The sequence below is a fragment of the Lacerta agilis genome, chromosome 8 (assembly GCF_009819535.1).
Source record: "Lacerta agilis isolate rLacAgi1 chromosome 8, rLacAgi1.pri, whole genome shotgun sequence".
Lineage (NCBI taxonomy): Eukaryota > Metazoa > Chordata > Lepidosauria > Squamata > Lacertidae > Lacerta > Lacerta agilis.
Window position 1 is genome coordinate 690,783 of NC_046319.1, and position 21,468 is coordinate 712,250.

General features: G+C 50.0%; 1 protein-coding gene across 2 annotated transcripts; it reads right to left on the reverse strand.

The window, feature by feature from the left end:
- Positions 1–11,199: 11,199 nt before the first annotated feature.
- On the reverse strand, positions 11,200–21,130 carry NKX6-3 (NK6 homeobox 3). 2 transcript variants are annotated; one of them, XM_033158986.1, is made up of 3 exons: positions 20,299–21,130; positions 16,319–16,482; positions 11,200–11,438 (listed from the first exon to the last, which is right to left on the reverse strand). In XM_033158986.1, the coding sequence occupies exons 1-3, from the start codon at positions 20,678–20,680 to the stop codon at positions 11,211–11,213; spliced, it is 774 nt and encodes a 257-aa protein (XP_033014877.1). In that variant the 5' UTR covers positions 20,681–21,130; the 3' UTR covers positions 11,200–11,210. The 2 variants fall into 2 exon arrangements, with proteins under 2 accessions (XP_033014877.1, XP_033014876.1); XM_033158985.1 differs by having other exon boundaries at positions 16,319–16,488; positions 20,299–21,124.
- Positions 21,131–21,468: the final 338 nt, after the last annotated feature.

Genomic DNA, 21,468 nt, shown 5'->3' on the forward strand with positions numbered 1-21,468 from the left:
CTGAGCCTAGGGCTTGCCGATCAGAAGGTCGGCGGTTCGAATTCCCGTGACAGGGTGAGCTCCCTTGGTTTGGTCCCAGCTCCTGCCCACCTAGCAGTTTGAAAGCAAGTCAAAGTGCAAGTAGATAAATAGGTACCGCTCCGGCGGGAAGGTAAACGCCGTTTCCATGTGCTGCTCTGGTTCACTGGCCACATGACCCAGAAGCTGTTCACCGGCTCCCTCGGCCAGTAAAGCAAGATGAGTGCCGCAACCCTAGAGTCATCCACAACTGGACCTAATGGTCAGGGGTCCCTTTACCTTTTTAGTCTGCTTTAGGGGCCTTTTATAATGGTTAGGGCCGAGGGATTCCCAAGATATGACATTTCAAAAATAAACAAAATTCTGCACTAGGCTAGTTGAACTCAGCAAACTACATAAATTCTGCAAATCTGTGCCTATTTACTTGTTTGGCACAGTTCACTCGGCTTCCTCGAGTCAAGTAGGGGAGCCGAGGAACCGTGTGTGACACTGAAGCTTTCTTCCATGGCCAATAGAAATCCAGGAGGACGGGCCTTTCCATGACAGCCAGATGGAACCTTCACTTCCAGTGGCAGTAGGCCTATATCTTTGAATTGGTCTAACGCTTCCAGGAACTTCTTAAGCTTCCTACCGCACTCTTGTCTCCAGACATTTCTCCAAGGATTGCTCATGTGTTTGCAATCATAAGGGCTTTTGAATAAATGTCATATAAAAATGGATGTTTGGGTCAGTTACTGATGTCATATTCTACTTTTTCACAGCAAAGCATGATGGCCAGAACCAGGGACTGGACCACTCAGAAATATCACAAGTCTGGTCCTGAAAAGGCGGGTTTCCCAAATGCACAAAAGCTCTTTGCAGATATTTCTTCGTTGTGCTTTTATCAGAAGTGTAATGTCTTGAACTGAGAGCTTCTGCTCCCGGATGGAGAGTCCAGGGCAAAAGAGCGGGACATGGGGCACAACACTAGAGGTGCCAGGAGGCGAGGGAAGCATGTTGCTAGCTGAGGAGGGCTGTAGCAGGGTGCCACAGCCCTCGCAATGCCCAAGCAGCTATTACTAATACTAAATAGATTTTTCTAGTCGCTTGTTACCCAAAGGTCTCCAAGCGACTTACAATACATTTTAAAATGTAAACATAAATCCATCACACCTTTAACAGATTCATACACGGCACACAGACACGCATGCCATGCCAGAGACTGCTCCGTGAGTGCAAACGGGGGCTGCCCCACCCGCCTGCCTTCTTGCAACCGCCCAGAGGGTGGCACCACCGACCAGCTTCCTTCTCCTCCTTTCCTCCGTGTTGCTCCTGGTAGAGCTCAGCCGCGAGGATGCCATGAGAACAGCGCGCTCTGTCTGCCACGGGCTCTCGGCCTCCGTGTCTTTGGCCTCATCCGTCCCGATGGGCGCCGGCCGGCCCTTCCATTTCGTTTAGTTTCAGCGACTAATTAATCTTAAAAAGGGATCCAGATCAAGGTGGTGTAAAGTTCTGCTTGATACTTTCAGTACTATCATCTAAAGACACACCTTGCGAGGATAAAATGGAGCAGGGAGGGAGACGAAGCGGGCAGGAGGGCAGACTTGCCCTACCTGGGAGCCAGTGAAGCAGGAGGAGCCTGAGGCGGCGCCCGTAGTCCACGGGGCGCCTCCAGCCATCTTTCTCCCTGTGCAGAGGCACTCCGGGGCCCAGCGAAGCTTTCCGATGCCATTTGTCATCTCCCCCCCCCCCGCCCCCCGCCAGCTACTCGAGGCCCTTTGGCCACCTGCTGTATTTTTCTTCCTGCGCTGACGGGATGGCAGACAGGTGTTAAACTACTTAATCACTTTAAAATTGTTTTAATTTTCTGTTTTGTATTGATCTCCCCTGCACCAATTAATCAGCTCACTGGACCAGGCAGTTAGTACATTAAAAATTGTCAGCTACGCCAAACAGCTTAGAAAATGTCAAAAGCATACTCCAGCGGCAGTCAGGCGGCCCGAGCCAGACCAAGGGGTCTTTTTCGGCAGGTGCTGCTGCCGGGCCGGGCCGGGCCGGGCTGAGCAAGGCGCCCGCTGGGACGGGCTCAGGTCTTGCCCAAGCATCTCTTACAGCCAGGGCGTTGTGTGCGCAGCGTCCGCACCGCAGCTCCCAGCAATAGCATCCTGCCAACAGCTGGCCAGGTGAGATGACAAGCACCCGACAAAGGCACAAGTCCCGCCTGCTAACCACCCCTCTTCCTCTCCTCTGACTTAAAATCCAGCTGAGCATCTACCAGCCACCCCAAACAACCAGGGGCAAACACCGCCCTCCAGGTCTCTCCTCTGGGCCCTTGGGAGTCTTAATTGATCTCTCAGACGTGGAGGGGAGAAAAAAGGAAAAGAAGGAAGGGTAGTTCAGGGGGTTGGCCTGGTCCCTTCCAACTCTGCAATTCTGTTACTCCCTTCCTTAGATTTAACAGGGAAACAAGCAGCTGACAGCGACAAAACTGGCACGTTTTCAACTTCGCTTGGAGGGCAGCTTTCCGCACCCCTTCCTTTTTCCAAGATTGAAAAACCAGACAAAGGAGCCTCTCTTCTGCTTCACCGGGGAAAGGGCAAGGAGGGTTAGGAACGGGAAGACTGAGCGGGCAAGCGAGCGCCTGAAGCCCAGACTGTGCCCCCTGGAAAGTCCAGGCTAAACGCTATGGCACTGGCCTGCCAGGAAGGAAAAACACAGGCCAGCGCCTTGTAAGACACTTGGGGGCTTTTCTTATTTTAAACCATCTAGCGGTGTATAGATTTTATGAAATAAAAGTGAATAAATGAGAGCCCAAGTTCTGGCTCAGGCTCATCTCGTGCCCAGCATCTTGTTCTCACCGTGGCCAACCAGATGCCTAGGAGGAGAAGCCCCCAAGCAGAGCAGAGCCCAAGAGCGATGCTCTCCTCTCCTGGGCTTCCTGGAACTGCTCTTCAGAAGCATTCCTGCCTCTCTCCGACTGGAGGAAGGGAGGACGAGGCTATGAATGGTGCAACTGGGAGTCTGGGTGTGGAGAGCAGCCAGCCCCCGCTGCCCCGCCCTTCATGCCCACACCCTTAACTATCACGCTATAATGCATTTTATCTGCCATTGATTTTCCTGGTCACGACTTCACAGCTGTGTTTGCTTTCAGCCACCTGCCATTTAATTGTCTCTGAAGGGAGCGACTGTTTGCCCCTTTTGTGCTGGACCAACCCTACCACCTCCGCACAGGGGAGACTGGTCCAGGAGGGCAAGTGGGGCATTGCCCCGCCAACCTCATTCTGCCCCCAGCCAGCCGCCCCCCCCCCGGCCTGCCCTCTTACTTGTCCAGGCGGTGCCACTGCCAGTCAGCCCCCACCTCCCCTCCCTCCCTCCATTGTATGAAAGGTTGGGGGGGGGGACAAAGAAAAAGCCATATACAAAAGTTAACATCAAGTACCAAGCTTTTTCTTTTCCTTTTTCTTTACAATAAATACTAAAAGAGAGAAAAGGAAAGAGAAGAAGTAGAGACTTTTGATTTTCCATCTCTCAGCTATATGGACTTTCTGCAAAACACCTGCAGCAGAACAGCATGCAACTCTTCTGCTTTCCATAAACCAACCTTTTTTCAGTCTTCAAACCCAGATATCACAAGTTCATTTTTCCGTAAAGTCCATAAGGGGTTTCCAGTCATTAATAAATGTCAGCCATGATTTTTCTGTGATTGAACACATCAACTTTGCCATCTCAGCCAAATCCATTCATTTCAGTGGTCATTCTTCTCCGTTGCCACCTCCGCAGCCTCAGCAGGGAGGAGGAATCTGGGGAGGTATTTGGGCTTAGCTAGCTCCTGCCTTGAGGCTAAATGGGAAGTGCCACCCTGCTCTGCCACCTCTGCCTCTGCACCACCTGCCACACGGCCTCTGGGGCTGGCAGAGAGGTGGTGCTGGCATTGGTGCTGGCTTCCCGTGAGATCTCCCTGAAAGCTCATGACACCTCTCAGGAGTGCCCATGCCTCTTCAGCAGCACTGGAGGTGGTGGGCTTGGTGGGGCACCCATGGGGTGCCAGCGTGGGGGCTTCTGCGTCATGAGGTGGCTCCTTCACCCTGCCTCCTTGGCTCTGCCTGTCCTTGGCTCTGGCCTCCCCACTCCCAGCCATGGGTCACGGTAAGATTTAAGGATTCTTTGGGGGACGGAGCTACATGCATCATACCCAGAAATGGCAGGAGAAAGTCTGACCTGCTGGGAGACAGAGGACCTGTTCCTGCCTCTCTCCACCTGGCCCAAGCCCAGGCCTCACTGGCTTCATAAGAACTGCTGCTGCTGCTGCTGCTGCTGCTGCCGCCACCCAGCAAGGGGTATTTGAGGGGAAGTTTTGTCGGGAGTTTTTGCTGTTATTGATATTAATTTTTTGTATCTTTATTTCTATGCAGAAATTGTTCTGTTTGGTTATGTAGTTTTTGATGTGTTTTATTTATTTTTTTGACTACTTTGCTATGTTTGTAACTATGTAAATCTTTGTAAGTCGCCTTGAGCCTTGTTTTAACTCTGGAAAGGCGGCATACAAATAAAATGATGGTGATGATGGAAGCTAGAGAGTCCTTGTGGTTCCTGAGGCGACCCTCCCTGGAGCCCAAAGAGGACACCATGGGGGTGGAGGAAGTCTCAAAGAGATTGGAGGTGCAGTGGGGCTTTGTTTGTGCTGCTCAGCCTCCCTGCCTAATAGCTGGCACACACAGCCTGGGTGGCGCCACCATGTTCCTGCGTATCCTCCACCCTTCTGCCGGCCCCAGAGCTTCAACTCTAGCAGAAGGGAGTGTAGAGAAAGCAAGAAATAGAGAGAGATGGAGAGCATTAAAAAATGGGTGTTCAGAGGTCCGGAGCACAACCCCTACTTAAGAGGGGGGGGCACACCTCTAAACTTTAAAGAGGAGTACAAGACGTTCCCCCAAGGTTTAAATATAAGAACTCAAAACAGGCCCAAACTAGTCTTGCTACTGTCCTGTGCACCATGCCCCGGATCATCTCCCTCAGTATCTGTCTGCAGTATTTAGTAACTGAATGTGCTTTAGAGCCTGACCTCCGCCCTCCCTAACTCTCTGCGAAAATGAACACGAGAACTTAAAAGGTGATGCTGGTCAATGTCAAAATGTTCTGCCTGGTCTCTGATGTCCAGGCTGCTGTGCCCCCAGCAGATGCCTCTGTTGCCCCACCTTAGTGACACCCCTACCGCCGCCGAGATTAGCACAGGGCTATCTGGGCACAAGCGCGTGATCTGTTGTGCACACACTGCTGACACACGGCTCCGCAGGCAGGGCAGAAGTGGGAGCAAACACACCATTGCTATTGCCAGCGCATCAATCCTGCAGCCCTGACAGCTCAATGGGCTTTTCCTCCTCGACCCAAGATAAATTGAGATTGATTGTGTGCTCATACATTCTAGTAAGCGGCCTAATGAGTAACTTTTGAACTGACGCTTTGGGTGGCTCTGGCAAGGTGCAAGGAAAACCACAGGAGCAAGGAAATGGCCTCTTCTCAGGCTGGGGGGATTTGAGGGGCTCTGAAACCTAGGGAACTGCCATCAGACAACTCAGCTCTGCATTGTCCACACGGAGGGGCTGTGGCCTTCCAGGATTTCAGTCCAGGAGCTCTCTCTCCTGGTTGGAAAAAGTTCAGCCCAGCCCTGTGCTATACCTTGTGTATGGTTCCAAATGCCCAGCATCAGAGTTGAGCTTCATTGGGGACATTCACACATGCATGTTTAAGCACCCTTTTTGCTGCAGGAACAAATTGTGTGTCAATGGTCTTTCACAACTGTCATGCCCCTCACCTTATATTAATTTCTTCTCCATGGAGTCAGTCCACAATAAAGTGTTTCAAATTGTGCACATGGGAACATGCAATCCAGGTGGGAGCTGGTTGGAGGGAGGGGATTCACCAATTCCAGAAACGCTAGACACACTTTCCATGCAGCCCCCCCCCCCATTATCAAGTTCAACTGGCAACGGTTTCAACCATCAGACTGTGTACACACTCCTGTTTACTCCACATTCAGTGTGGGTTTGGGAAGCTGTGTACACACAACATCAGCCACAATCCATACCTATCCCATTGGTCGTGATGCAATAGTGTGTTTTGATTCATCCCCCCAAAAAACAGTTTCAATCCAAACCATAAAAAGAAGCTGGTAATGTGTATACAGGCTTAGTTCTATTTTGGGCTCATAGCTCCTATCACATTTCAATTAACTGCTTAAGCCCATTTTGCAGTTAGCCATTTACAGACCAAATTCCTTCTAGGCACGGCTCAAGATGCCCCATAAAAACACAATGCACCTTCTTTTGCTTTTCTTGGGCAAAGCTGTATTTAATCTTTTATGGATTGAAGGCAATGCAAAAATAAATGGAGCAGCTGAGCCCATGCAGACCTCTCTGCAGGGAGCTTTTTCCCAGCCAAGGGGCACTTTCTCTTCCGGACTACCCTCTCAGAAGGCCACAAGCCAGGGGCAGACAAGAGGCAAAAGTGGGCAGAACAAGGAATGTGAATTTTACTTTTTGCACAGTGAAAAATTCATCCCCCTTGGAAGGCGTGGCCATGAGTGCAAATTTCAGTCAATTGTGGCAGAAAATGAAAAAAGATGCTATTGGTTTTTCCTTTGTTTTAGAAAATACCTCATTTCATGGTGTGCATGAAAACCCCTTAATGCACCTACCTATGATTTGGCAGGCTTAATTTACTCTAGAGGGGCTGCTATGCCTACAAATTCCATCCAATTCTGTGACAAGAAAAAAAAAAACCAAAACCATTTTTAGATGGCCCAATTCTTTATAGTGAATGGCACTTTTTCATGGCTTCAGGCAGCAAAGTATCAGGCCAGCGCCCCAGTATGAAAATGCTGGCAGCAAAAAACCCGGCAGGGACTGGGACTTCAGTCAAAAAGCTGCTCCACCCCGCCCACAATTTCCTTGGTGAGATCTTTCCCATTGCACCTCAGAGAAAGAACTGGACCTAAAGCACATTCAGGTAACATCCTTTATTGATCAGGTTGCCAATGACCTATATGTACAGCATGTCCCGCCTTCCATGGAGCACCAAAATGTCCCTTAGGGTTGCCAACACCTCACTGTGAAAGATGTTCCTGGCAGGGAGAAGCAGAACCAGAGTCAAATCTGTCCACAGTAGGGATTGGTGAATATGTCAATATTGATTTCTCTCCATTTTTCATTTCCTCAGTCTTAAATTCATTTCCTAAAAAGTCCTCGTGAAAATTATTCAGCATTTTAACACAAATTAATGCCAATATACACATCTTTCTTTGCAATTTTCCTCACCCTTTTGAATGGGAAGCTTTGCTTTGAGTCCTGGTTTATGTGTGTGCTGGCTAAGGAAAGTGGTGCAAAAGATACTCTTCACATGCCCAGTGGTATTCTGTTCTCTCCAGCTGGCCTGCACGTGCAAGGGAAAGCCAGCAGCAAGAAGACAAGGAAGTTCTGCTCCAGCTCAAACATGCAAAAACATACAAAGCATTCTTAATTATTGCTATAGAAAATGTGGAGATCTTCATTCTGAGATTCCCGCCTCTTTCGCCAGATCCCCCGATGCAGCAGGAAGCCACCTGTGGGTGCCCCAGCCTCCCCACCCTCTTCCTCCCACCTGTTTATCTGCTTGCCAGTCTCAGAGAGGAAAATGGCAGGATCAGCTCCTTGACTCTCCCTGAACTGACCTGCATCCAGTATCCTGGGTCCCAACTCCAGGTGTTGCTTGACTTTGACTCCCATCAGCCTTAGCAAGCATGGCCAATGGCCAGGGGGATAATGGGAGTTGTCCCATTTGGCATCCAGAGGGCCAAAGGTTCCCCACCCAAATTAGACCGTTGGGAGTGCAGCCAGATTAGGAACCTCAGTTGAAAGGTAGCAACTGGGAGGGGAGATGTGGCAGGTGATGTGCCTAACCCTTTCTCTCCCTGTAGGTCTTCTCTTGCACTTTTCATCTGCCAGGATTTCCAGGTGTGGTTTGCCATGACTGGGAAAGTAGAGTGCAGAGGAGAGATGGCAAGTGAGGAAAGGGTTGTATCCTTTAAAAACGTATACAAACACACACTCCCCACTCCTCTTGTTTGGCCCTAATGGACAATTTTAAACCAATCCCTACACATTTCAGGCCACATGAGGCATTTGCAAGGAGTGCCTTTAAAACTATGATGGATAATTAAATTAAATTAAATTAAATTAAATTAAAGGGCAAGGCGCATGGAAAAGATTGGCTAACGCAGCCATGAATGCAGCGGCTGATGGGAGTAAGCATAGGCAAACTCAGCCCTCCAGATGTTTTGGAACTACAACTCCCATCACCCCTAGCTAACAGGACCAGTGGTCAGGGATGATGGGAACTGTAGTCTCAAAACATCTGGAGGGCCGAGTTTGCCTATGCCTGGTCCAGAGCATCTGGAGGGCACCAAGGGGGGGGGGGGCTGGGTTAAGCCAGCTCAGCCCTTTAAGTAAGCAGCACCCCCAGAAATGGTTTCAGTGAGCATTGCAGCTAAATTAACCCACTTTTGTGGGTCATGCCATTTGCTTCTATTTTTGCATTGTTTGCCTGAGTTTTTGTGCGATTTCCTAACCTCTAGTTTTTCCACTTTATCAGCAGATGATTCCCTCAAACGAAACTGCTAAAAGCATTTAAAAGCATACATAAATCTTTCCCACCTCCAGCACTCTTGAGCCAACCTGGGACTGAAACCTGGTGCCCCCAGTTGTCTTGGCCTGCAACTCCCACAGCCACGGGAGGGATAGTCTTAAACCAGGTTAGTGAAGGTCTCTCCTGAATTTACTTGGTCATCTGTGGACCCCAAATAGGTAAAGTAAAGGTAAAGGTAAAGGGACCCCTGACCATTAGGTCCAGTCGCAGACGACTCTGGGGTTGTGCGCTCATCTCGCTTTATTGGCCGAGGGAGCCGGCGTCCAGCTTCCGGGTCATGTGGCCAGCATGACAAAGCCACTTCTGGAGAACCAGAGCAGCACACGGAAATGCCGTTTACCTTCCCGCTGGAGCGGTACCTATTTATCTACTTGCACTTTGACGTGCTTTTGAACTGCTAGGTGGGCAGGAGCAGGGACCAAGCAACGGGAGCTCACCCTGTCGCGGGGATTTGAACCGCCAACCTTCTGATCAGCAAGCCCAAGAGGCTCTGTGGTTTAACCCACAGTACCACCCGTGTCCCAAAAATAAGTTAATAAGTAAAGTACCACTCCTTTATTCAGGCGAGCTGGGGAACCCTAAGTCTATATGGATTTAACCCAGAAACTTAGAATATCTCTGCCTGTGAAAGGCCGAAAGCCCTTCCTACTTTTGTATTAACCATTTGGGGTATTTGCACAAGGAAACTGCATCTTGGGTTTTGAAGGGTTAGGGTTTATTTCTCTTTATAATTTTGCAGCCCAATCTTAGCCCAGAAATGAAGATCTGGTTATTTCAATGTGACAAACACCTTCAATTTACACATACAAAACGTTAATGATTCCACAGGAATAAATATTTTTAAATGTAATGGAAACATTTTAAAATGTGTGCTACTGGTGTAATTATCATAGAAACCCTAGACCCTTTTCTTTTATATTCATCTGTTTTTTGTATGAGCAAGAAAGCAATTACAGCTGTTAGGAGGAAGACTTATAAGGACTCTTGGGAACTGATTTTGTTTTTAAGGGAAGTTGTTCCTTTTACCTATTAAAAAAAGAGATTTCAACACTGATTTATTTAAAAATAAAAGACTTTGCTTTTTTAAAAATGCCCACAAACCATGGTCTGGCAAGCAGTAGACAAGACCCCTGCCTTCTGCACTTACATCCCTCAGGGAGGCTGTGGGATGCAGAACCACAGGACATTTGCAGAAGAAACCCCTCAGCCACTTCAAAAGGAAGCTAAGGGCAACAAAAACCCTGCACTAGACCCATGATAATTTTTCCAACAATTCCTCTTTCCTGTGATAATTATACAATGCAGTTGCTTTTCTCATTAACTGATAGAGAGTGGAAAACAAGAAAAGAAAGAAATGCAGGAAAAATGTTTGGAACGCCACTAATTATATCCCCTTCTGTATATGCTAGGCTTGAGTCCTGGTACAGTACTTTAGTTTTTCAATTGTAGCTTTTCTTGTGAGTACAGTATTGGAAAAGGAGAAGCTGCATTTGCCAAACTTCTCCCTGCTAGGCTCTCAGTGGCTAACATTTAGCTATCCGCTCAGCATCAGTTTCACTGTAGTGGCAGCCTCACCTCAGCATAGAAATTGCTGGTTGGTGGTTGCTGAGAATGAATTGATTTTTTTCTGCCTTCACTGGGAAAACAGAATAATGCAGACCCAGTTTAAGCCTGCAGTGTAGATACTCTCAAAGTGTTGCCAGGATCTAGGCCAGGGGAACCCAACCCGGTGCCCTCCACTTGTTTTAATCTATACAGGGTGCACTAGGTTGAGGGAAAGGCTGATCTGGGCCTAAGGGGATTCACATTTGAACCTGCAGCTCCAACCCCAACAGGTTGTGGGAGGGCTGGCTGTGACACCTGAGTGGCAACGGAAGTGCACTCTGCCTATGTTCAGGAGCACTCTCCTTTATATTTGCTTCACAGCTTTCAGAGCCGGATGTCAGTACTGAAGGCCGATGCTGGGGCCCAGCCCTTGTGAGCTCTGGCTCAAATGAAGGGTGAAGACAGGTGTAACATTTTATGACTGGTGTTGCTGGTCAGTCTCCTCAATACCAGCACATCTTGAGCAATTGAGGGCTGGGAGAGAGAAACAGATCTGCATGTTTTTCGCATGATTCAGTTTGAACCAGGAAGAACTGGCTGTGGATGGTGACTCTTAGCTGGTGCCTGTGACACAACCTGAGAGCGAGTGGCTCCCGCAACCCCTGGAGTCATTTTGTAAGTGGCTTGGAAATACTTGCTTTTCTTTTTTTATGAACAGAGAAATTAAAGCCTCTATGATTAAACTTCCCTTTGCTGCTGGAGAGGGCTGGAGGGTCGGGGCATGCCTGGCCGGCCGCGGAGAGCATGCAGCAGCCCGGAAGGCTTCGCGGCCCGAGTGCGCCGTGAGCCCTCTCCACTAGTCCCGCCGCCTGAGCTGCTCCTCTTCCCGCTGGCCGCCGGAGTCCTCCGTCCCTCCGTCCCTCCGTCCCTCCCTCCCTCCGGGTCCCTCGGCCCTGTCCGGGCTGCAGGCCGGCGCCTCCGTGGGCTGCCGCTCAGCCACTGGGCGAGCCCAGGCCGAGCACGGAGAAGGCGGCGCGGTGCTTGCGCAGCAGCAGGCGGATCTTCTCGTCGTCCGAGTCCGGGTCCAGAGGCTTGTTGTATTCGTCGTCCTCGTCCGAGGCTGGGCGCTCGCCCGCTCCGGCCGCCGCGCGGGGCGAAGACGACGACGGCTCCAGGGCGCTCTTCTTGCGCCACTTGGTGCGCCGGTTCTGGAACCAGACCTGCAAGGAGGCGGACGGGCAGCGGGTCAGGGGTGCCAGGCAGGCGCCTGAGTCGGGAAGGGGAGCGCGGCGCAACTTAGGCCAGCAGGAGCCAAGGGCAGGCGGCCGGGCGGAGCCCAGCAAGGCCAGCTTTGCGCCCGGCTTCTCCCTGCCGACCGAGCTCCGCCAGCTAAGGAAGGAAGAAATGGGCCGGCCGGGCAGGACGGGCTCGCGGAACAGCCTCCCCCCGTCAGGCGACAAGCGGCCAGCAGCGCCCCGGCCCAGCGGAAAAGGCGCCGAGCCAGGCTGAGGGTCTTCTGGCGCCGGAATGCTCTTTAAGGCAAAGGAGCCCTGCCGGGCGGCGGGGAAAGATGGCAAGCTCACTTCTGAACTGGCTGGGGGTTGTCACTTCACCCCAGTCCGAGGAAAAGGGGCTGGCAGGGTTTTGTTAAATGATGGCTGAAAAAGAGGTTTATTGATCCAGCGGGGCCTCTTCAGTTTCTTAGGCACATGTGAATTTTGAATCGCTGTTCTCCACAATGTCCCTGAAGGAGGACCAGAGGGCTCTGAAATGCTCTGGCTCAACAAACCTCTTTCATTTTTTCCATTCTGCTATTTGCTTCTACTTCCACTTGTTTTTGGGGTTCCCATTTTTGTTGCACTAAATTATGGACAAGCCAAGAGTTCTCTGGTAAAAGGACTAGACATTTGAAAGAAATTCCCCCCTTTCAAACTCCTGTAGCATTTCAGTCCTGGCCTAGAGAAATTTTAGTGCAATGGCCTCCCCAGTGCAATGGCCTCCCCAGATCCAGTTTTACCACTGTTTAAATATTATTTCAGATCCAGTTTTACCACTGTTTTAAATATTATTTCAATGTTCTTGAAGGAACCAGGGGTGGGTGGGTGTCCCTCCTCCTTCTAGACCTTTTTTCTTGGCTCACAGCTTCTTTCCTCCACTAATATAGAGAAAAGAAGCAATAGTTTCATTTGCCATCAAGTGAGCTAAAATTCATTTCTCAGAATAGAGTTTTCAAAGAAAAAATATTAAAGAATCTTTCACTTCCCTCCAAGTATATATGGCAAAATGCCCCTCACACAATTTCACCACCCCCAAATAGCGTGGAGAGTTTTGGGAGGCCATTTTAGCTCTGTCTTAGTTTAAATTATATTGATTTTAGGGCTACAACATTTAAGACAATCCATTTGTTAGATCAATTGATGAAAAACTGGTGCTGCGCCAAAGCCTGCCCTTCTGCTTCTGGAGAGATTTCTTCCCAGGGTGTCCTGCCCAGAGGAAGAGGAGAGTGGCAAATATACTGTATATTCTGGCGTATAAGACTACTTTTTAATCCAGGAAAATCTTCTCAAAAGTCGGGGGTTGTCTTATACGCCGGGTGGAGAATCTGCGGTCGAGTATATCCCAAACACTATATTTTAACTGGAAAAGTTGGGGGTCATCTTATACGCCCAGACGTCTTATACACCGGAAAATACGGTACCTTGGTCTATAAAGCCCTTAACAACATGGGAACCAGTTTACCTGGGAGATGGCACTGCCCCAGGTATGGCCTCTTGACTGCTTAGATCTGGGGCTACACAATCCTCACTCCGTGTTGGCAGTGCCGAAAAGGATATAGGGAAGGGCACCTGCCTAGTGTCAATAGGCTGGGAATTCCAAAATGGAAAGGTTGCCTCCTTCTGGCTCCTGCTTAAAATCTTTTTGTTTAGGCCAGACTACCCAGATATCTCACGTGCTGATGTGCATTTTAATCTGCATTTAGCTTAGCACATATTTCAATTATTATTTGAATGTTTTAAATGTTTTTTACCTGTTTTTACTGGTATTTGTATTGCTTTATTCTTTTTGAAAACTGCTTGGAGTTTTGTTTTTGTATAAATTTTATGAAAACAAATAAAATAAAATAAAATAAGGGGCTGTTTGGGTGTTCCAGTGGAATCAATCCTGCACAAAGAGATTCCCTGGCTGCCACCTCATTCTCAGGCTGCTCTAGAATTTCATTGTAATTTTAATGGGTGTGGGATTGAGCTTAGGGCACCCCTGCAAGGTGTGGAGTTTCTTTGGCCACATGGACACCATACATTTAAAGTGCTATTATGATATCACTTTAAAGAATCATGGCTTCTGGCCCCCACCAACAAATTCTGGAAGCTTCAGTTTGTTAAGGGTGCTGAGAGTTGTTAGGGGCCTCATGGATCTACAGTTCCCAGAGTTCCCTATGAAAAGGGATTGACTGTTAAACCACTCTGGGAATTGTAGCTCTGGGGTGGGAATAGGGCTTGCCTAGCGACTCTCAGCACCTTTAACAAACTACAGCTCCCAGAACTGGGGGGGGGGAGCTGTAAGTGTTTAAAGTGGCGTGAATATGGCCTTTTTCTGTCCAGTAAATATTTGTCTAGTGGTTTGCAGCCTCCCCTGCTGCATATACCTAAGAGAGGAAGTTGCCTCATGGCACCCAGGGAGGTGCAGAATGCTGGAGGGATGCAAGAAAGAAAGAAAGAAAGAAAGAAAGAAAGAAAGAAAGAAAGAAAGAAAGAAAGAAAGAAAGACCCTTTGATAACTTCGGATATAATATAAGCACCACAAACTGCACACACGTACACAACAAATTAACCAAAAAATTCTCTCCCTTTTGAGAATTTCTTTTCTCATTAATGGTTAAAAAAAGGTAAATAGAAGAAATTTCTGCCACAGCAGTTAAAGATCTTTTGATTAAAAGCGGTCAGCAGAACTGTTTTTAGAAGTCAGATATTTTTAATACTACACGTGGGTTGCAGTCTCACACATAGAATGCCTCTTCTAAGAATGTGCCCTGCTGCCATTCATTTTCATTTATTACATTTGTACTCCACCACCTTTCCTCCTTGGAGCTCCAGGTGGTGTGCAGAGGTCTCCTTCTCTCCATTTATCCTCACAAGAATCCTGCGAGGTGGGATTGGCCAAGAGTGAGTGATGGCCCAATGTCACCCTGTGAGCTTCATGGCCAAGTGGGGTTTGAACCCTCGTCTCCTGGGTCCTAGTCCAACACTCCAACCAACCACTACACGGCACTGCCTCATGTGCCATCTAAAAACAAAATGTGCCTCTTTCTTTGGAAATATTGTTATAGTCATATGCAAATGCATTCAGATTTAACCATATAACTGGTGGACTAAAACACATACAACCCATTGGCTTTCTTTAATTGGGTGGCAGGTTAATTAGTCTGCTTAGACAGGCAGCCATTTTCAAAAAAATAATTTGGATGCAATATGTAATGGCAATTTTGAAAAAGAATAATGTTCCAAAAGTCTATCACTAATAAACTGCTATTCAATGCTAATAAACTATTAATCCTTGAACTTCTAAAAACCTCAATAGTAGCATAATTTTAAAACCAAAATAAATCTGCCACTATGTTTTGAGGTTATGTGTGCTAAGAATTTTACAATGAGACTGCTTAATGGTTTGGCTGAGCTTCGGAAAACCTGAAGCAGCAGCCTGCCAGGGAAGCTTGTGGCAGAGACAGGGCCACAAATGCCAAGGGGTAGCAGGGGCAGCCCCCTGGCTGCTTACCAGGACGGAAACAAGATTCCGTCTCCGCACTCGGCAGCAGCTCTATGTGGGGAAAGGGCCTTGGGTCACAGGTGGGCCACCTTTCCGCACGTGAGTCGTTGCAGAGTCAGGTCCAAAGTGTATTGGTTGCCTGCTTTTCAGCTTGCTCCTACAACCATGTCATTCCAAGCTCCACCTGCTGATTTCTGCTCATCCACGCTTGCGAAAAGCTGACAGAAGCCAGTCCTTTCCCCTGTCCTGCTCAGCTGATGACTCTGAAAGCAGGAGAGCATGTTTTTAATTCTATAGCACATGTAAACACACGGCTATGTTTTGGAGCCTGTTGTGGTGTGACACAGGCAGAAACCCTGCTGAGGCAAACAGCTTCAGCTCTCCTGCTCCTGTCCCAGCGCCATTTGAGGCATAGCCCATGGAATAATTCTGTGGGCTTCCCTGCACATATCAACCACGTGAGTGAAAGGGACACAGGCTACACACATGCTTAAACAAACAAACAAACAAAATCCTTCCAGTAGCACCTTAGAGACCAACTGTTTGTTCTTGGTATGAGCTTTCATATCTGAAGAAGTGTGCATGCACACGAAAGCTCATACCAAGAACAAACTTAGTTGGTCTCTAAGGTGCTACTGGAAGGATTTTTTGATTTTTGATTTTGTTTTGAGTATAGCAGACCAACACAGCTACCTACCTGTAACTACACACATGCTTGTTATGCATCTTTAGCCCTAATCAGCAAGTTGGCATTGGCACACTTTTGAGATGGGGTTAAGGGGCATGAAGCAAACATATCATTGGCCACCCCTTGAAGCATGGGCCCTCAAACTTTTTGGGGTTCCCAGAGGCACCGTTGAAAATATCAGAAACTGTTGTGGGCACCACAAAATACAGAGCGCCCAGAACCTAACCCTCCCTCACCACCAAAGAATTACTCCCCCAGCAAACAAAGCAGAGACAAAAAAGCAGGAAACACTCCCCCCCCCCAAAAAACCAAGGAAACCCAAAGCAACCTCTGCAAGCAAAAGAAGAAGAAAAATCCCCCCAACAATTGGGATGAATGGGTGTTCAGCCATGTGCCTGAGGGTGCTCTGGTGCTCACACGCACCACATTGTGAGCCCCAGATTTAAACTGATGTCCCACAAAGTCCTACCAATGCCTCTTCTCCAGCTTGTTCTTTCACCTCCCAGTTGGCAGTGCCTCTTTGGAGACTGGATTTGGCCCAAAGGCTGCCAGTTGTTGACCTGGGCGAAGCAGAGCCTATGGGTGCTGCTGCTGATTCCCTGCCCCCGCGCTCCCCCAGCTTGTCTCACAAAGGTACAGGGAGCTCACCTTCACCTGCGATTCACTCATTCCAAGAGAATAGGCAAGTCTGGCCCGCTCAGGCCCAGCCAGGTACTTGGTCTGCTCAAAGGTTTTCTCCAGGGCAAAGATCTGGTGGCCCGTGAAGGTCGGCCGCGTGTGCTTCTTCTTGTGGAGGCTGTCGCCCACGGGCCCTGCAGCTGTGCAGAGGGAGATGGGCAGCGTGAGGCCTGGGGGGCACAGAAGCTGGCTAGTGCTCCGTTCCCTTCAGCCACCCCTGCCCCAGACACACACCAAGGCAAATCTATGCCAGCCATCGCTAGGAAAGAAATCAAAAACAAAACTGCCCTCACCAATCTGCAGCATGACCGCCCTTGGAGTGCCGCATGCAGTTTGGCTCGCCTAACCTCAAAGAGGTTCAGAAAAGGGAATGGAGAGACTCTGCTATGAGGAAAGATTGCAGCATTCGGGACTTCATAGTTTAGAGAAAAGACAATATGAGCTGACATGGTAGAGGTCTACAAAATGATGCCCAGCGTGGAGAAGAGAGTGAGGAAGAGTTCACGCTGGAACTTGTGGACGTCCAATGAAGCTGGATGTTGCGAGACCTGGGACAGAAGCATAGTGCATAGCTAAACTATGGAACTCACTGCCACAGGAGGCAGAGCCGGCCACCAACTTGGATGGGGAAATTAATGGAAGACAAGGCTAGCCGTGGCTACTAGCCGCAATGACTATGCTGTGCCCCCACCATCAAAGGCATTGTGCCTCTGAATGCCAGCTGCTGGGCATCACAGGTAGGCAGAATGTGCTCATGTCCTGCTTGCAGGTTTCCCACAGTTGGCCACTGTGAGATCAGGGTGCAAGGCTACGGGGGGCCATGGGCCTGATCCCGCAGGCTCTTCTGAGGTTCTTAAGCTACCACAGGTTGTGGGGGGGGGGCATTTTTTAGCTAAAAGATTCGCCTCTGGGTACTGTTCTGTCAGGCCTATTCTTCATCTGGTGCTGGGCAAGGAGAATGAACCAGACACCCCATAGGTTGAGGACCTCGGAGAGCAAGCAGGTGCCCCCAAGTCCCATACCTAGGTTCCCCTTGAGGTGCCCTCTGGCCTGACCCCAGAGGAAGACCCTCGGGGCATGTCAGAGGATGGGGTGGAGAGCACAGACAGCAAACCCTTCGGGCCCAGGATGAAGAACAGTAGCTCAGGAGGTCTCCATGGGTCCAGAATTGGCAGGCTACTCATGAGAAAGGGGTTTGTTTGGACTGCAGTGCACCAGAAACCCTGTTTGTGCTGGCAAAGTTGGCATTTCTGCTGCTGGGGCCTGAGCCCCCGAGGGAGCCCCCCGACAGTGACACTTCGTGAGGGCCGAATGCCGGTGGGAGAAGCAGGGGAAGCAATCCGGGCAAATGTTTCCCTTTGCAAAGTGCACTGCCCTCTGCTCATGCTCACGGGGCCCTTTCCATTTTCTGCCTCATCGGAGGTCAAGACACATTCCAGTCCGGTAAACCTCTCTAGGGGGCCTAGCAGGGCCAGGGGTGGGGTGGGCATGGCCTCAGGTTCCCCACTCTCAGCCTACCCCTGTCTGCCCCAACACTTGTTCCTCTGCCTGTCCCCAGTGGTGCTCTTAAGATAGTATTCTTATTTAATAGTGTCATTTATTACTTGGCACATGATTACTCCAGAAAGCCAAACAACTTGGTCTACCAAATACATCTGGGGGGCTTGTGTGTGTTTTATTAATTTAGCAGCCTCGGGTTGGGTGCAAATCTGGGCTGGAACTGTGGCATGCCTTCTCAGCCCCCCTCCCAGCAAAACACCAACACCAAAGCTATATGAGCTGTTAAGGGCCCCCCAAGCAGCTTTGGAGTGTGTGTGTGTGTGTGTGTGTGTGTGTGTGTGTGTGTGTGTGTTGATTTGAGAGACTCTCTCTTCTTCCCCATGAACCTGCCCATCAGCTGAAGTCACCTTCCCAGGGCTTGCTCTGCACTCCAGCCCCCGAGCAGGTGCACCTGGGGGGGGGGGACAAGGGCACAGCTGGCCTTTTTATTCTGTGAACCCCCCTGAGATCTTATGACGAAGGGCAGGATATAAATTTAATTAATAAATAGTAATAGTGATAATAATAATCAGGCAGAGTGGGACTTTAGATACTTTGGTTCATTGTATCGATATTTTATTGTTGCAAAAAGAAATTATTATAAGAAATGTTGCAGGGATGTGAGCTGTGGTCTCGGTTCCAATGGCCCGCCTAGTCCAGCACCCTGTTATCATCCTGTTGCCAACCAGGTCCTTATGGAAAACCCTCAGGCAAGACCCAAGTAAGAGCAAGACCCAGGCCATCTCCTTTCGTCTCCTGCAGCTTCCAGCAACTGGCATTCAGAAGCATTACTGCCCCCAAACAACTTGCGTAAGTAAGACTAGTTAGAACTACAGTGGTACCTCGGGTTACATACGCTTCGGGTTACAAACTCTGCTAATGCTTCAGGTTAAGAACAGTTTCAGGTTAAGAACGGACCTCCGGAACGAATTAAGTACTTAGCCAGAGGTACCACTGTAGTCTCCCCCACCCTGGTGTCCTCCAGAATTGTAGAGCTGGGAGAGACCCCGAGGCCCACCTAGTCCAACCCCTTGAAGCAGGAAGCAGCTGCGGGGAATGCAAAGTGATGTTGGATGGCAGCCTTTATTGCCCAACGTCCCCAACCTTTGCCCAATCAGTTGCTATTGGACTCCACTTCCCATCAGCCTCAGCCACGGCAGCCATTGGTTAGGGACAATGGGAGTTGTGGTCCAAAAACATGCTCCCCCCTGGTTTGGGGAAAACTGCCCCAGAGGAACCTCTGCCTCACCGGATGGTGCTAGACTGCCACTCCCACCACCCCTGGCCATTAGGCCTGATGGGAACTGGAGTCCATCAGCATCTGGAGGGGCAGAGGCTCCCCACGCGCTGCCCTAGAGGATGCCATGGGGCACAGCTCTTCCCTTTGCGGAGGGTGTTTCTCCTTCCACCAAGGCTGTTTCCCTGGCGCCTGTGCCCCTGCCATACTGGTGCCCCTGGCCTTTTGCACACTTCTTTATGGAGCCCCATATCAGCAGCACCCGGCTACCCGGCGCCGTCTGTCATTCCAAGGGGCACTTTCGTGGCAGCCAAGGATAAACTTTGCTTGATTCCGAGAACCGCTCCCTTTGTCCAGGAAAAGCAACGCAGAGGGAGGGCAAAGGAGCCAGTCACCTTCCTGCAGCTTTCTCAGGCACCTGTTCCAGAAAACCAGGTAACCTCCCCTCCCCCCACTTTCTGCAGTGACCAATCTCCAAACAAATATGAGGTGGGGGCGAGAGATACATGAGGGATCCCAGGGCTCTCTGACCTAGAAGGCCTGCCCCAATCCAAGAGATGAAAGGCTGCTTGTGGTTATTAAAACTCTGCACATGCTCAAGGATACTTGTCTGCTTGTTTGCCATGTTATCTCTAGTTACTTTTTCCTGGTCCGTCATTGCTGTCTCTCACACTCTCAAAACCTGTAAGCTCTTGGTTCCAAAATCTGCTGTTTTCCCTCCTGCATGTGACTCTGCGAAAGGTCTACAAACACCAATGACTTTGCATGCAAACCCGCCTTTTTCTGGTGCCCTTTGACTTCTTAAGAGCCCCCTCTCTTCCCCAGTCAAACAAAGTCCAGCATGTCTAGCTGCCTTTGCCTGAATTCATTCATCCTTCAACTTTCTCTCCTTTTTCTTCACTGTGTTTTTTCACCTGCTGTTCAAATGCACACTGCAAGCCCCTTGAGGCAGGGAGTGCCCAAGTTGCTCCACATACTTGAATGATGCCATAATGAACAATCATAACTACTTTGCATATTCCAGGACCAAGTTCTGCTCTGGGTTCAGCCTTGCCAGTTTCCTTTCACCACCCAAGGCCATCGCCTCACCCTTACAGAGAGAAACCTCTCCTTGCTACTTCCCCCCCCCGTCCCCGAAAACCCACCCCAACCCCATAGCTAGTTTGCTACTCACGGTTGCCACATGGCCGACCTCCATGCCACTCCTGCCCTGTGTCTGCCCAGCAGTTCCGACCTCTGGCTGAGTATTCGCTTCCGGCTTTGGAGAAGTTCCCCACTTGAGACCCGTAGTAAAGGCTCTGGGTGCCCAGTCCATTGAACCCACCAACGTGGGAGTAGCCCGAGAGAAGGCCCCCATTCGGTGGAGCCACTGGCCTGCTTAGGATGTCGCTGATGCCATGCGGTGTGCCAGCAGCCAGCTGGGCACTCAGCCCAGGGGGGCTGAGCTTGTAGAAGGAGTTTTGCACTGTATACTGGCACATCGAGGCCTTCACCTCCGGGAAAGGGGGCAGAGGAGGGTTGTTGAGAAGGAATGTCCCCTGGAGGTTGGTGTCCATCGCTAGGCTGCCTGCTGGGAGATGAGCCTAGTGGGGTTTGGGGGGTCAATCATGCAGCTTTTAGATTCCCAGAAGTGCATGGCACATTGGCAGTGCCATCTCACAGAGACCCTGCTTCTACTAGGCAGCCTCCCTGCTGGCACAGAGGCAGCTGGCAGTCTGGAGCAGCTCCTGCTGGCCAAGGGAACTGCGGCTCAAGTCCATTGGGTGCCTGGCTAGCGGACCTCCCTGTGCCCCAGAGATTCTGAAGCCAAGACTGGCCAGCCACCAAGTTTAACTTCAAGGGAAGCTTCATTCCCTCTGATATAAGATGGGGCTTATTAGAATACTGGGCCTCTGATAGGCTGATGTGCTGGGTCCCCTGGCTCTCATTGGCTGGGCCAAGGATAGGATCTGGATTGGCTGCTCCCAGACAAATTACCCTTTGAAAGATCTACGGTCAACACCAGAACCTTAATGCTTGGATAGCACTGGGGGGCGGGGGGGGGGGAGAGCCTGCCTTTGCCTGGGGTGTGTGATGGATGATAGAGTGGGGGTGGGGGGGAGAGAGAGAGAGAGAGAGAGAGAGAGAGAGAGACTCTGCACCTTTGTAGGAGACAGACTCTGAATAGGGGCGAGTGCAACAGAAGGACCATGGATAGGAAACGCAGGTGCAGCTCTCCAAGGAGCAGGATGAGGCAGCAGCCTCAGGCGGTTGGTTTCGGTGGCCTTTGGGAGGGCAGACAGGCCTGAGCCCTGGTCCTTTGGGGAAGCCCCACAGGAAATAGACGGGAATTTGTGCAAGAGAT